We start from the raw sequence: 17105 nt of genomic DNA, 5'->3' as shown, positions 1-17105 counted from the left end.
ATTGCCTTAAGAAATCAGGGGAAAAAGAAATCTGAGAAGCCACTGACACTGGCCCTTCAGGAGCTACCAGCAATTCCAGGGGACGATGAAGGGCACGAATAGCATGAGAGTTCACAGGCAGAAGGACCAAAAAAAAAAAAAAAGCCAACTTTATAGAAATTAACCTACCACAAGGTTAAATGCCGAAGTTAGTCACTCCGCGGCAATAATGACTTCTAAAACAACGACTCTAAACAGAATATAATCTTTCTACTAAATTGAGTCAGCTCCCGCTCGACGCCCACAGAATTCTACCGCCTCCCTTGGAAGTTTCGTTCTTCTGTGTGCGCCTGCGTCTAGCCCGCATCCGGGTAATCAATCCTAGACGATGGGCGGGGGAGCCAAAGCGAAGCGCCTGGAGAGGGGCTGAACCTCAGGAGAAGATGACCGAAATCGGGGGCGAGGCTGGGAGGAGGGGGCGGAGCGAGCAGAGGGGAAGGTCCCGCCCCTCGCGGCGCTTCCCCAGGAAGCGCGTCAGCGGCTGTATAAAAGAATGCGCGCCGGAAGATTAAGCCTTTTCCTTACGGAAAGCGACGGCTGAGTAATCGTGTTTTGGCCTAAAATGATAATTTTGTCAGGACTTATTGGCGCAGTTAAAATGCAGGCGGGTCGAGATTCTTGCTTTAACGGTAGGAGGCGGTCAACTTTAAAAGGCTTTAGATTCGAGGAACCTAAAGGACTTAGGCATTCATTAGGTTCCATGACGACCACGCGCAACCCTGGACCCTGACAGCGCGTGCGTCAGTCCAGGCCGAGGTCTGTGCTCCGGGTAACACCCAGGCGGAAGATCAGCATTTCTGCAGCGGGGTCATGTGCCCATTTTGAGTCTGCTCTGTATTTGGCGCCAGAGCAGCCTGAGAACCGCCACAATTTGATGCACATGGTGAGTAATATCACTGGGAGTTGGGCCTGCTTTTTGATCTCTGGACTCTGAATCTCCATGTGTCTTTGGGACCTGTCAGCCGTGGCAGTCTCCCTTCCTAGCCATGGAAGAGCATATTCTTGTTTATTGGCAAAGCTGTCACCATTTAATTGGTATCAGATTCTGACTTGCACAAGTAACATTCTTAACTCTAAAACCTGGAGGAGACCAAGTTATCGGGCAGTCTTTTCTAATGAGTGTTCAAATGTTTCTAGGAAGCAGAACTTAACTGTTGATGAGTAACGGAAAATACAGCAAGGTACGTTCCCTTTCCTTTTTATAAGTGCTATCGAGTAGTCTAACGCCCTGCTAGACTGGCTTTTTATAACTGGACTTTTAGAACCAACTGAATAGAAAGTATATCATTTGCCAAGATCGCAGTGATGAGGTAAGTACACAGATCTGATATTCTAATGCTGGTTTTCTTTTCTTACAGATGATCAAGAACTACAAAGTCCTAACGGGTGAAGTCTTATGCGGCATGTTGCAGTGGGTCACCAAACTTAAATTTTAGTGGGGAAATGGGCATTTTGAATAATACGGAAACTCCTGGGGCAGTATTTTCAATACATGTCTAAATTGCTTAAATTAGCATTTACGGTACTTCCTTGATATAATTGAATAAAATGCTTGATTTGTGGGCATGGATATGCTGTTCTTTAAACAATAAATGGAGAAAAAGTAAAAATACTTCCTGTCCACGGTTAGATTGTGTAAAGATAACATGAATAGTTTGAGAAAGTTGCACATAAAAATTACCCAAGGGAGCAGTGTTCTCACACTACCCCAAAATTAAGACAATACAAAATAAGAATTGATGTGCTTTATTTACTTAAATATGTACTGAAAACTTGTATCTTCAAGAGACATTTAAGACAAAATTGGTCACGTAGTTACAAATAATGTATTCTGCTTATAAATTCAGGCCACTCCTTTCCTACATTTAGATTTGCAGATCCCTGGTATATTTAAAACATCTGTATGAATGTTTTTATCAGCAGTAGTTTAATTACAAAGGCAGCTATTAAAGTTTTCTGTAATGATATTTTTTCACCTGTATTACACATTTTTCTCAGGCCCTTGAGCAGCTATATATCTCTAAATGTGAATGCTGCTTTGTTTTTTAAAATTGAAATGATGGACTCTTAGTAAATTTTTAATGCGTGATTGACACAAATTTCACATCTAAAATAATAAAACTATAAAGCACTTACAGGTTTGCACCAGTTTTTGGAAAGTAGGATTTACAAAAGGGGCATGCTTCAATGCAAGAGAAAATTTTTAATAAGAGTTATTTACAACCATACTAAAGTTCATGCTAACCTCTTATTCAACATTTTTTAAACTGGGAATTCAGAGTAAGTGTCCATGACATGAAACACTTCCTTTATCTAGGAGTATTGGTATCTTAATGGTATGTGCCTTTTATTTGGAAAATGATTTTGCTTTTGCTATCAAGAATACCCTACATTTACCATTACAAACACAAGAGAAAGCATTTTAACTTTGTTTCGGTGGTGCTGAGGCACAAGTGCTCTGCCCAGCTATATCTCCAACCTTTTTAAGGAATTGAATCTTGCCGTTTGTCTTAACTCCACGGGTATGTCAATTCCTGGAAAGTTCCAGTAGATGGCTCTCTCCCATCATAATCTGAAAATGACAGTGCTAACGGTAATATTTTGTTCTGCCTACTAAGTTGTGAATTTCAAGTGGTTGTCAAAGCTTATTATGACAGGTTAATATGCCTGATGATTGTATATTCAACTAGTAACTTCATGTTAAATCCAATTTTTAATAGCTGTGGACATTTTTCCTCTTACACTTAAATTTTTTTAGTATTAACAAGGATTCTTGGAAATAATAGGTGACTTCATTGGGAAATACATTGTAACAGGTGAATGTGATTTCATGATCCTATTCCACCTTAGAAATTGTTACGAATTCCTTATGGGGCCATCGATTTGCTCATTTGACAAAGGCCACAGGTAATAGGTGAAGATAACTTTTTGAAAAGAATTGAACATAAAAAATACACTAATGCCACATTTGGAGGCATAAAGTTACCCTTTATGGATTCTCCCTACAAATCCATACCCCATATTGGTTCAATTATAGGCTGTTCTCAATCCAAACAAATGGAAACAGCCTTATTACAAAGTCAAAAAATGGAGAATGCTGAAAAAAAAGAAAAAAATTCCCCAGTAATTTAAATCAGAGTACAATGCAATTAAAGATAATACTCTGAGGTATCTAACCAAAAGTATTCATATCACAAAGGTAGCAAGGACTACACAATTTATATATTAAAAAAGTTGAAACATGGGTCTCTGTTTCCCATAGTTACGTAGTTCTAATACTGGAGCTAATAGTTTCCATCAATTCTTCAAATATTTACTGTTGAAGTTTGTGTGAGTTACAATTTGGTGACACTTTTTATCCAAGGTACAAAGGCTGAGACTTTGGTATAAACACCAGGAGAGTCCTTGGCTCCACAGCCATATCCCCAGGAAGTTACCCCATACACAACCCAGGTCTCTCCAGGTCGTTCACACATGAGTGGTCCTCCACTGTCTCCCTGGCAGCTGTCCATACGTTTGTGTTCCTGGAGGTTTCCAGCACACAGCATTCTCCCAGTAAACCTTCCTTTATAGCGTTCTTCACAAATTCTCTTGGGAAGTAAGGGGATGGCTGCTTGTTGTAGTGTTCTTGAATATGCTCGTCCTACTCAGACCAAATATGTAAATTAGTTGATGAGATTCCAGTTTAGAATCAACATTTAACATTTAGATGAACATTTAATAGTCTTGGAAACAAAATCCTTAGGTGTACTTCAATTATTGGCACATCTTTTTCAAATTTGTTTTATTAATGCTGAATTTTGGGGGGGTTAATGAATAACATGGACTTGGCTATAAAGAAAAGGTAATCTAAAATAAGTACATTTGTGTTGGCTTTAGTATTTTAATTACATATATTAAAAACCTAAAAATAGGCTGGGGATACAGCTGAGTGGCAAAGTGGTTGCCTAGCATGCGCAATGCCCTAAATTCAATCCCTGGCATCCCCTCCCCCAAAAAGCAAAATTTGAAAAAGCTAAAAATATATTCATGCTGCTTGTGCATCAGCACATCCATTTGAGAACCAACCATCTACTTTTCAATTTGAGGATTAAATATGGATGGTAATTACAGGTAAGTACATAAGATGGCAAAGCTGTCAAGCAATACTTTTCCGTGTATAAACACACTTAAGTTTCACCAACTGCTATGAAGGCACTACTTCCTGGTAAGCCATGACTTAATTCAGTGGGTAGAATGTACAGATAATGTCCTTCATAATAACCTTGGGGGGGTACAGATTCCATCATATTTTTGTATCTATTAAATTGGACAAAGTAGACCAAAAAGTCTACAAAATTTACTTCATTGGTTATTTCTATTTAGATGTGCTGTCCAAAGGAAAGTGACATAGTTCATAATTCTAGAAGACTTTAGCCTTCTGGCTTGATGTACCTTGACTGGATTTTATTAAGTTTCTTCAAGAAATGCCCCCCCCCAGTTTATTTGAGGAAATTCCCAATGTTTTCTTAGTATTCTATAATTGCTATATATGTTCTATAAAATCAGCTTGAGTGTAACGTGGGATAAAATAAACATGAAAACCTTATTTTTATCACCTGTAGGAATAATTTGACACTTAAAAACTATACTTGTAATTCTTTTTGGTGGAAAGCAGCCAAACTATGATTTCAAGTTTCATCCTGTGCAAGAATCCGCTAATTGATTTAACTCTACAAGACAATTCAAAGAACTATATTTGCCTGAAAAGAAGCTAAACACTGCTCATGCTTATGGGTTACAAGTGGCAAGACTGGGAAAGCACACTGGAAAAACTTGACTGGGTTTCTCTTCAACCTTAGCTTCCACCTCAGTGGCTCTTGTCTATTGTATATTTGAGAACTCTCCATTAAATTTAGCTCGATAAGGACTCCATGGCAAAAAAAAAAAAAAAAAAAAAAAAAAAAATTTTTTTTGATACTACATCAAAGGCATCTGAAAAAACTTTAAAATTATAGAGTGCCAGGCCTTCATGGGGTAGAATTTTAAAATCTTCCTGGCCTCTCAAGGGTCTGAAGAACCAAAAGTTAGAATACTCTATACTCCTAGATTCCACTGGCAATTGAGTTCTGTGCTAAAATCTGAATTAGATCCACCAGTAGTACCTTCAGGATATGAATCTGGATTGTACATATGCATTTCATACCTGACATAATTTACAAACAACTAAGCCTGAACCCATTTAAAGATCTTACTGTCCATTATACATTTGAATTGTGTGATACCAGACACAGAACATGTCCAGTTTTCCTCATTCATTTCTGTGTTATATTACCTGTGTCTCCCCACCCTGTTATGTAACAATTGGAGGCTGTCTTCTGTGGCTTCTCTCTGCGGAGTGGTAAACAGGCTGGCAAAACATGGCTGCTGAATCTGGCACATTGCTCCTCCAGGCCTTGTAATTTAACTAGGGCAATGTCATAGTCATTACTGACTGGGAGATACTCCCGGTGAATCACAATCTGTTGAACTCCAATCTCTTCTTCAAACTCCTCTGGCACCAAAGTATGATAATCTCCAACCCGGATAACATAGTTTCTACTGCTGTTACCATACCTGGGAGACAGACAGAACTAATGAGAGGCTTGATTCAGACACTGAAAATTGGTGATTAACAGCAAGATTAATATAGGTACTGTAAATCTTTACTGTCCCACCCTACTCTTGTTTTTATAGCTTTGCAATCCTTCAACTCCACTGAAATTCAGTCATTTGACCTCTCTAGTTTTCTATTTCAGTCTTATTCTGCTTATGAGGTTCCCTTTTATCTGGTTTGGACTCCACTGTCCATGACCACAATCACTTTTTGTAGAACTTTTCTTGCCTGCCAAAACCGTTAACCTTGGTTTCAACTATCCACATACTGTACTGATTGTTGAAGGTGAAAATATACATTTAACAACTCTTAATTTTTTGACCGAAACTTGAGAGTCACCCACTGCTTAATGTGACTTTAAAGAAACTGGATTTAAAAACTTTGAATTTTCTAGTGATTGCTTATTTGCAATGTAACCGCCCAAGTATGAAATGTTCAAGGGTTCTAATAGCCCCAAGCAAGGCTCTGATCCTATCATATTCATAATTTTCTTCACCATGTCAGCTCAAAAAACTAAAAAGCAAAGCCATTTATTAGCTTATGCAGCCATCTATTATTAATCTATAAATTTTAGTAATTTTTGTGATGCTTTGAGACTCCATTATTAACCTTAAATCAAGTATTTTTCAAGTTTAAAGGCTTATATTGTGCCTAGAGAATATATCATAGATTCCACTTCAAAACTGAAATAAAGATTAGTTCATTAATGCATTATTTCACATCCTGAAACTAAAAAGTAATAGTTATGGAGACTAAGTTGGTGTCTAAGTAAATCTCTCATTTTTTGTGTGTACTAATATTGTGAATATGTTGTAAAATTTCAATACACTTTAATACCATTATATTTGGATATTTAAAACAAAACATTGCAAAATGTAATTAATATGAAAGTTATTGATATTTAATATATGGTGTAGAGAAAATATATTTAGTATTCTTTTCTACACTATTAAAAATACTGTCTATGCTTTGTACAGCTCAATTCTTTATTTGTTTGTTTGTTTTTTGGTTCCAGGGATCAAACTCAGGTCCTTGTGCTTGCAAGGCAGGCCGACGAACCGCTGAGCTAAATCCCCACCCCTAGTACAGCTCTATTCTAATTAACCATACTTCAATTGCTTCAGTAGCCATATGCAGCTAATGACTACTGTTTTGCAGTGCAGGTGTAAATGATTTCGTAAATTCCATCCCCAAACTATATGCAACATTTCAGCAGCATTTTTAAAGATGCATTGAAAATTATTCTTATTAGAAGGCTCTTAATAAATATGTTAAGTGACTTATTTTGAAAAGCATCCGTGTCCACATACTTATACTTTCATCCTTAACATTGAAATCAAAGAGACATGTTGCCAATTCCCATATTATAAGAAAACTATTGCAAGTTTCTATTTCAAAAATAAATCCCCACAAAAATTAATATTCATCATAGTGGCTGTTCATCAGAATCATCTGTACTACTTTCAAACATAAGAAAATCCAAGCCTCACTATCTCTGAGCATGTAAATTAACAAGGCTGATGTAGAACCAGAAGTAATTCAAATTCACAGGCTGAACCACCACTGAACCAAAAACTCTTAAAGGCGTAATCATAAACCCTGCTTGTGCATGTCCAAAATTTCAATGGGAAAAGTAAGCATCCTAGAAAGTACACATAGATATCAAAATGCAAAAAGCATATACAAAGGGTGTCAAGAAATGGAGGGAGGATAGGGGAAGGGGACATAAAAAGAATTAAGATGTATTATATACATGTACCAACTCCCCATGACGAATAATCATCATGTACTGCAAACATATAATATATGTAAGAATTAAAAATTTAAAAATCATATACATTCCATATATCCACTGTGTTCTTAGATAAGTAAATTTAAGCAGATGTCACTCAGAAGCAATATCATAACCAATCAAGAGTTAATAGTAATCTGAGGGGAAAAAATGTATCTTAATAAAAAGGGAAGTCGCACCAATCTTGTAAAAATGAAGTTCTTAGTGCCCATGTGTTTAAAGTTGTTCTAAGTTAAGTAAATGGATCATATAAACCTAAGCAGGGTGTTCCACTTATTTACTACCAATTTTTCTTAGAATAGATTCTATGCTTGCAATTTGGAGAGCATTTGACACAAGTCTGTCAGAGTGGTGAGAATTAAATACATCAGGAATAAAAAACTTGGCTGACGTTCCTAATATATTTGTGGACTTCAAAATGTTTATGTCTCTAACCTTCTCAAGAAAACATAAAGAAATCCTCTTTTCCCATTCATTTTAAGGTCTTTCTAGTTGAACTTTTGTTATTTTGATAGACTTTGTTTGTTACATTAAAAGGCTTCTAAAGTAAGCATTTCAGTTTTGGCTGACATATCATTTAGTTGTTTGCTTTGTTGAAATGCCTTCAACTCCCCCTCAAATAAAAATTGGATGAAATTCACCGACAAGCTTGAACAGGAAAGGATATGAGATGTAGAAAGTCTAGTAAAATCTAAAAGGGGCTCCAGGGTCAAGATAAACAACAACAACAACAACAAAAATCACCAGAGGGCTGGGGATTTAGCTCAGTGGTTCCACTGCCTACCTCGCAAGCACAAGGACCCTAGTTGGATCCCCGGTACCAAAAAACATCAGCAGAACTAAAAATTGAAGAATTAGTTCAGGTTTTAGGAATCATTTCTACATGAAAACAATATTTTACATCAGTTTATGTGCATCTGTTAATACTAGAATCTGTTTTTCTCTTATCTGGATATAACTCAAAAAGTAGTTTACTGAAGTTGCTTGTGTAAGTGATTCCAATTGTTTAGAACTAACCTCAGAATCTTACACTGTCATATATAGGTGTGTGTACACAGGAAATAGTTTTAGCATAATTGATGGTATTATGAATATCAGCAAATGTCACTATCTAAAAGCTCTGCACTACCGGCTACCATACAAGTGCTCATGATGGAACATATGTCAGCACCTGAAACACTGTGCTGAAAAAGTAAGTCTCGTTACCTCTGTGGCTCACCTTTCTAATTACAAAGATCTATATATTTCTAATTTTCAGAGTAATAATCTCAGAATGTCCAGCTGATATGGCAAAAAGTCAAAAAGATAAAATCAGATAAAGTCATTTTCTTGAGCAAATCAAATTTGGAGTAGAATTAAAGAAATAAGAGAGTCTTTGTTTCAGGTACATTCATTTCTCCAACATTGTGTTTTTATCAGAATAAGCAATTAAAAGGAATTAGTTTAATATTCAGGAAGTTTTCTCTCAATTATATTGCTATATCATGATAGATACAGGTCATTTCATTGCACCTTGTAAAAATGACAAAGTACTAGAAAAAGGAGCAGTTTATATTGTGAAAGAGTCACAAAACAATTGCAATAAAACAATTTATCAATGTTTCCACTTCAAACTTTGAACAGTATATTACCTTACAAAATCTGTACTGCTTTAGCACTAGGAAAAATGTGAAATAAATGAGATACAAAACTATTAGTGATTTGCCAACTATTTGAGTTACTCTTGTTGCACTGACATGCAACAAGTATGTTTTGAACATCTCCTAATATATGAAAGCTGTGAGAGAATAAGAGTTAGATTACCAGAATTCTGCCAGTCTGTCAGCACAGTATCCATAAAGTATCCATATATTTCATATATGAAGTGATTCAAACTGACACTGATGGATCTGAAATAATGACATTTTAATATCCTTAGGATGAGAGCAAAGAGTGATAGTCTCATCATCCTTAGACTATTCTGATATGAGGATTAGATAAAATAGTAATTATTTTGTAAATGTAAAACAAGAAACTCTTGAAATAATAAAGTAATAAAGATGGTAATAACAATTTACATTTTATTGTTCAGAAATGCCTGCTCAAGAGCACTGGCTCATATCATCTCTGCAAGTAGCCACCAAATAAGGCCTAATGAAAGAGAAACCTTTCTGTATATAAAGGTCCAGTAGCTGACAAGGCACAAGGATCACAAATTGGAAAAAGAAGTAGGAAAGTTCATTTCAAATATGAAATCAAGTCCTCTACCAATAGATCTAAACTTAGACTAATATATCTTTCAATCCCCCCAATCTAAAAATACAGTAATGTCTTAGAACCTGACTACTTTGCTTCTAAACTATAGTTTACTTTTGAAAATTTGTGTTTCTCGGATTAAAGGAGAATGGTTTTAAGCCTAAGTCACTTACTCTGGAAAAACAAATTTTGGACTTTGTTCTAACCACTAGTAACTGGCTCTATAACTTTTAATGAATTACTTCAATAAAGATGAGAGTTTTGTTACAGTGATTTAGCTCAGCGGTTCAGTGGCCTGCCTTGCAAGCGCAAGGACCCAAGCTCAATCCCCAATACCAAAAAAAAAAAAAAAAAGATGAGAGTTTGAGTCTCCTTAGGCACTTCAAAGCAGAAGTCGATGAAATACAGAAAAGCTTCCACACCAAGTCAAATGGACATATAATATATTCACGAAGTAGTTTTCTCCCTACTCACATTAGAATCTGTATTACAGCCAAAGCATATGAAAATGGTGCGTATCATAAATTGTTCCTCTGCTTTTTAATCAACTGTCTTTATCTTATACTGTGCAAATAATGGGAAGAAATCCCAGATGACATATGGAAGGAGTTATGTGTTAGTCAAGATTTAAAATAACTATCATCCTCCAAAAAGCCCAACATTCAAATATATCCACCATCTGTCAACTGAGCCCCCACTTTCATCATGCAACAATCATTAGAGCATCTATTATGTGCCCAGAAATATATTAGACACTTGGACTGTGCACACAGAGAGAAAATTACTGACTTTAAGCAATCACCTACTAGTAGGCCAAGGGAGGGATAATGACATGTAACAAATAAATTCAACATTATTACCCCTCAAAAAATACTTTCCAGGGAGTTCAATAGTCCAAATGAAGTTTTCAACTTCAAGTACAATTTTTTTTATCAGTCTTCCTACTTTATATATTTTAAGCCTTAAACCATAAGACCATACCCTTTAGTTAAGATTGGAAAGATAAGAAATATTGAATAAGAGGAATATACTAATTAAAATACCAAATCACTTTGCATACATTCCAAACCTCAAAGTAGAATTCCCATTCTCTGCAGTTTTCTACCTTATTCTCCTCTAGTAAAAGCCACAATTCCCTACATTTTCTGGCCTCTGAACCCCACTATAATAACAGCTCATAAAATACTTTCATAATAACTTACAAATCATTTGCTTCTTCCTGGAACATTATTATTTTTATTTTACAATAGGTAAATGGAGGCTCCAGTTATGGATAATTTCAACAAAATTAAACCTACCACAGTGACATATATGCACCCATGTTTATAGTGGCACAGTTTGTAATAGCTAAATCTTGGAAACAGCCCAAATGTCCATCAACTGGTGACTGGATAAGATGTGTGTTGTTGGGTTTTTTTTACAAAATGGAGTACTACTCAGCCATAAAGAATGATAAATTAGAGATATTTATAGATAAATGGATGCACAATGAGACCATACTCTTAAGTGAAATAAATGTCATGCCCTCGAGTGTGTCTTATACATCTCCAAATAACTCATCTCCAAAAATGCCTTTTTGATCAGATTTCAAGGCTCAGAAATTTTCAGTGGTCCCACTGCCTGGTGAATCAAAAAAAAATTCACAACTCTGTCTCTCCAGGCCTTCCCTATTTCTCTCGTCTAAGTCACTATACAAACCCCAGATCTGATAACCTAGCCAATAATACCAATGCTACACTGTGCCTTGCTTCAGGATGGCATATGCCTTCTCTACACTGTTCCCTAAATATTGGCTATAGCTCTACTTCTACATGTGTCAGGCCTCGCTCTGCTTACACAGACTCCAAAACAGCACACGTAGTTCATTCCATCTTTGAACGGTAGTAGTATTAAAGAAATAAAATGCAGCTGCAAAAAACTTTCTCCCTCTGCAAAACTATATCCTTTTGCTATCTGTGGTATTTGAAATCACCACCAACAAACCTAATCTGAGCTCACACCATCCCCCCACTCTGTTAGGTGGCCCTGCATGTTTTTCAAGTTGTGGCACTCAGAATTGACCACAGTTCCTTCTGACAGAAACAGTGCTTTTTTTCCCCATTAGCAGTAGCTTGAGCACAGTGAACAGAATAGCAAGGCTTTTCACTGCTTTCGACACTGTGCTGTCAGTGCTGTCCAAAACTGAATTAACGTTGTGGGCAACCGAATTACATTGCTGACACATAGTAAAGTTGCAGGACACTAATCCTATGAGGTTTTTCACTTGTATTTATGCCAAATTTCCTGGAATTTGGGGCAGCTTTTTACTTCATATTTCATATTACTTATTAGAATCAGTTCATCAAGATTTTTCACCATCATAATCCTGCCTTCAAATATATTATACAATACTAGTCTTTCCTAGTCTTCTGGCATCCAAAACTATCATTAACTTAACCATTGGGGTCTTTTTTCAGCTTAGCAATTTATATGGTGAAAAAGATAAGGGTACATGTCTGTCAGCTCCATTATATTCTTCTTCACACACTCAGATCATGTTCTATTCTACCCAGTAAGTAACTAGTTCCTTCCTCCTCTCCCCCCATACTGGGGATCGAACTAAGGACCTTGTGCTTGTGAGGCAGGTGCAGTGCCACTGAGCTAAATCCCTTGCCCTTAAGTAAGTAGTTCTTAATCTTTGTAGCCCCCCCCAAAAAAATCACCTAAGATGGCTGATAAAAATGCCAACTTCTAAGTCTTAGTGCCAAAGCTTTAGTAAATACGAGTAGGACCCAGGAAAGTGAGTTTTTAACAAGCTAACTAAATCTAATATTGTAGTAAAAATAAACACATTTTAAAGATGGTGCCCTAAACTCTTTTGGGTTATGTCAGCAAAGTCAGTGTGTCTCTCCTCTGGAGATGCATAACTATTCCACAAACTGTGATAGCAAGGATCTTACCTGTCTTGTTTTCTACTATATGACTAGTGCATAGCATATGCCTGAGAATATCAGGGGCTAATAAAATTAAATGAATGAATGAATATAATCTTGATTGTTTCACTACTCATGTAACACAGTAATACATTAAATATGATATTTAAGTGAGTTCTCAAATTCAATTATATTCTAAAAATGGCAAACATTATATAAAATGTAGATTTGTATCTGCTGGAGCACTTTGAACATAGAAAATTCCTCCACAAATATTAGTTGAAATAAATAAGTAGGAGAAGAGAGAGAGCCTAGAAACAAGGATATATAAGAATTTGTTATATGACGTGGTTAACATAAATCAATGGGTAAAGAAGAGTATAAAACTTCCTAATGAGATAACTGACATTGTGAAATGGGAAGAAAAGGGCTAAAGGTGTAGGGAAGGTGGGATGGGTAGGCGAAAGGTAATAAGCGAAAAGAAAAAAATGTAAGAAAATGAGGAGATGGAAATAAAGTGTTTGTAAATGGGGAGGGGAGGAGGGAGTGAAGGGAGGGCACGGACAAGGGGAAAAAATGAGAACCAAGACCTGTCATGTAAAGGTACAAGATCCCAACAATGAATGTAACTGTGCTGTAAACCTAAAATGTACCAATAAACTCAATTAAAAAAAAAAAATAGGTCCCTCCTTCACACTATGTGCCATACACAAAAATAAACTATAAACAGATTGAAATGTATAATAAGCAAAACTGTACTTTTTAGAGAGTAAGAGTGTATCTTTCATGTATGGGGCAAGGGAAAGATTTTTAAAATAAGATATGTAAAGCTTTTAGAAACTTTAAAGAGAAAAAAATGATACATTTAAACATTAAAATATTTTCATAATAAAAGAACTATATATTCTTTTTATACTTTTTATTATGACTGTTTTACAAAATAAAATGAAGACAGTATGATAAAACTATTTGTACTTACAACTTTGCTTCACTAATTACTAATATTTTGCACTGTGATGATACACATTTTTGAAAATAAATACCAAAATTAATGCTGAGGAAATGGCCATTAAACTAGAGCAAAAGGTCAAAAGAGCCTTGGGCAAGGGGAAAAGTTCTGCCTACCTTAAATCTGCTACTCTGCAATGCTGATTACCTGGCAAGATTTCAGAACAGACTGATAAAATGTTTGGGACAAGAGAAAATAATCAGCTCTAAATTAATGGAAGCTCAAAATAAAACAGTTGCCACCTGACTTTCTACAAGGTGGAAATGGAGACGTCTAAGAGACACAAAGCACCGAGCAGACAGAAGCATCAATAACACTAAAATTACACCCAAAATACCTCAGCATTCACACCTGATAACCTGAAGTCACTTTCACCTTGACAAGGATATGATTCTGCCTCAGGAAAGCTCTTAAAGGAAGCACCATCTCCTCTGCCTCCCCTCCAAAAACCTATCTTTTCTTCTTTTTAGACTCAGAGTTTCATTTAACACCAGGATAATGAGCAGCTTCCTGAAAGTTCTTTGTTCTTCACTTCCACAGGGCTGCTCACATAGACAGGGGAGCCTTCTAGCCTGGCTCTGATACCCCAAGTGCTGTTGAGCAGGAAGGACAACCGGTGAGGCCAAATGAAGTCACTGGGAAAGGTGGACTCATACCTCTTGAAACAGTGTGCTGCAGTCAGGACCCAGCAGCTGCTCAGGAGCGTCGCCCCACAAAGAAGCCTGCCATCTCCATGGGCTGACTTCAGCCGGAGGGAAACCTGCCAAGGCCAGCCACCCCTGAGAAGAAAGTGAGCCACACATCCATTAACGGAATGAGGCAAAGAGAAACACCAGTTAAACCAAAGGTTTTAAGGACTTTAGTGTCCTCTAGGGGTTAGGGGGAGAAACTCAGAAGGGACTCTCGGATGTAACATCCCTCCCTTCCTTCTTGGAGAATGAGCTACAAAACTAAGCATACCACTTGTCACCAACTCTGCACATGTGTTTCAAGGGATTTGCACACCTCCCACCTATCTGCCTGTACTCCCAAAAGAAACTGAGTCTCCTTTATATTTCATGATGGAGTGTAATTTCTCTCCTCCCTCTACCTCACCTAAGTAGCCTGAACAGGTAGTTAATAAACAAAGTGCTGGTTTTCTATAAGCAAAATAAGCAAATAGAAACATTAAAATGAACCAAATAAGAACCAAATATATTCTGAATTAATTAACAGTCATGCAGTTCTCAGGTTTCCTACAGAATTATTTTGTTTCCTGCCATATCACTTGAGCAACACATCCGTTAATGATATGGGAACACAGCCTACGTAAGTTGAACATAAGTCACAGGACAATGAAGTTATCAGTGTAATCAGTACTTGGTTTAGAAAAGAAAATGAATTAAATTCCTTGTTTAATAATAGAAAAATCTCAAGTCTGTAGCACTGTATGTATATTAGTTATTCTATAACATGGAAAATCTTCTTCAAAGAAACTTTTACCTTAAAGAATTTTTCCCACCAATGATCCTCTTCTGCCGACGGTGCAATAATCTCAGACCACAAACAGAGGAGAGGGACTCTGAAGCAGAAATGGGTACATTCATTCACCTGCCATATTGGTGACGGATGGATAAAAACACAACTGACACATTGCCTTAGTACTTCCTTTTCTGCTTTTTTAAGTATCTTTTCTCTGCAAATTATGAAATAATGTTTCTTAAATAAATTTGATTTAACCAAATTATAATAATATGCAAGCAAAAGAGAAACTTTATGCAGTTTCTCATCATTCCACTCTGAAAGGTTTTATGTGGGTAACTATACCTTCCTTCGCAGCTTAGCGAGCTTGTTTTAAAGTTCAGGAACACTAAAAAAAACAAAACACCAAAGGCAGTAATGGTCCAAATTACTTACTTTCTACATAGAACATTGCCCCAAGCCATATATAAAAATGTAGCACAAAGGAGTAAGGCACACTCCCAAATAGAATTCTGTATATGTATACAGTCATATTAACTACTAGGGGCCAGGGATTTAGCTCAGTAGTGCTGCAACTGCCTTGAAAGCACAAGGTCCTGAATTCAAACCCCAGTACCAGAAAAAAAAAAAAAAAAGAATATTAACAAATGGAAAAGGCTTGAGACACCAGGCCAAGTGGTAACTGCACTTCAGAGTACCTAGTCAAGTGTCCCAAGATAACAGACGTGTCAAAAATGTACAAACATGTGCTGGGGATGTAGTTCACTGGTAGAGTGTTGGCTGAACATGTTTCAAATCTTGGAATCAACTCCCAATACCGCAGAGAAAAAAGAATTTATAAATTAGAAGAGTCAAGTTAAAAGCATGTGAAAAGGTAAATGTGAAAAAACATGTGAAAGGTAAAGGGACGTAGCTTAGTGGTAGAACATTTGTCTAGCACGTGTGAGGCCCTGGGTTCAGTCCCTTGTATCAGAGGGAAAACTATGAAAAGGTAATGCACAATAGAAGGGCAAATATAACAAGACATGACTCATTTATAAAATAATTTTATAAAATAGAATTTATTTAGGGGTGCTTTGTTTCTTTGCTAAGTATGCATATATGAACTATGCAAATATAATGTATTGTTCTCTATCCCTGTAAGATGAGAGGGGTGGGGGTGTTGCCAATAACACGAAGACCTAATCAGCCCTGATGGTCTCCCACAATAACCAGGCAGAGAGGGAGCGCAGCAGAGAATCATCAGTAGTTATTTCTTGATAGTTAAAGAGTTCAACAATTTGTACCAAGATCATTAATTTGCCAAATGATCTCAGAGGCATGCTGTCAGAACTTTAACCTTCATCTCTTAAGATATGAGCCTCCTAGATGATATTGCAAATTTTAAGATATTAGAAAAACAAAAGTTTCCAATAATGCTCCAAATCTGGTTGATGTATATGAGCCAAGAAAAGAAATGATGTAACACTGAGCAAGCAAAACATAAAGTTTACCTCATTCTGGGGCCAATACCTGATTGCAAGAAATGAAAAGTTGTTTAAACATTTTTTTGGTTATAAAAAAAATTAAGAAGCAATATCAAGTTCACTTTTAAAAGGAGCTCATTAGATGACCAGGAACCATGATCTTGAATTCAATTGTCTTAAAGAAATTGCCAGATCCTAAACTTCAACACAAAACCATGGTTACTAAGCCAGATTCTTTTAACCTAGCTAGTTTGAGATGAAGTCTTTTTGTTGAGGTATGATAGCACTACCTACCATGAAAAAGATTACAAATAAGTACAATAATTCTAAGAAAGTATAAAGACAAATGTAAAAGTAATGAAACAAATCTTTGATGTGTCATATTTTAGGACAGTTTTACATGTTATTGTAAAACATTTTGCAATAATTGAATTTTATGTTTCTCAACTACTTAAGTGTTTGAATAATCCAAAGAATTAGCTATATTAACTTAAAAGTATAATTTAAATTATTCAAGGGAATTTAATAAATTAGGTTGTAATGAGCATTTAGGGAA

At 36.3% G+C, this 17105-nt stretch overlaps 1 protein-coding gene, 1 long non-coding RNA gene and 1 other non-coding gene across 3 annotated transcripts in view; 2 read left to right on the top strand and 1 right to left on the bottom strand.

The window, feature by feature from the left end:
• Positions 1-524: 524 nt before the first annotated feature.
• Positions 525-1777, top strand: LOC104852944. Its single transcript, XR_777620.3, has 3 exons — positions 525-922; positions 1177-1220; positions 1398-1777. It is a non-coding gene; the product is annotated as an uncharacterized LOC104852944 (long non-coding RNA).
• Positions 976-1106, top strand: LOC117284668. Its single transcript, XR_004515759.1, has one exon. It is a non-coding gene; the product is annotated as a small nucleolar RNA SNORA24 (small nucleolar RNA).
• Positions 1778-1871: 94 nt separating the features above from the next.
• Positions 1872-17105, bottom strand: part of Prss12 (serine protease 12) — a 73771-nt gene continuing 58537 nt past the window's right edge. The window contains exons 8-11 of the mRNA XM_010610774.2: positions 15105-15183; positions 14279-14401; positions 5354-5634; positions 1872-3682 (exon numbers count right to left, since the gene is read on the bottom strand). Of these exons, the coding sequence (XP_010609076.1) occupies positions 3375-3682; positions 5354-5634; positions 14279-14401; positions 15105-15183 (791 nt within the window). The 3' untranslated portion in view covers positions 1872-3374. The remainder of the gene's footprint in view (positions 3683-5353; positions 5635-14278; positions 14402-15104; positions 15184-17105) is intronic.

This window comes from Fukomys damarensis, unplaced genomic scaffold, assembly GCF_012274545.1.
Source record: "Fukomys damarensis isolate Sample0158 unplaced genomic scaffold, DMR_v1.0_HiC HiC_scaffold_38, whole genome shotgun sequence".
NCBI classification, from domain to species: domain Eukaryota; kingdom Metazoa; phylum Chordata; class Mammalia; order Rodentia; family Bathyergidae; genus Fukomys; species Fukomys damarensis.
Note: the sequence above shows the minus strand (reverse complement) of the source record. Positions and strands in the feature narration are given on the sequence as shown.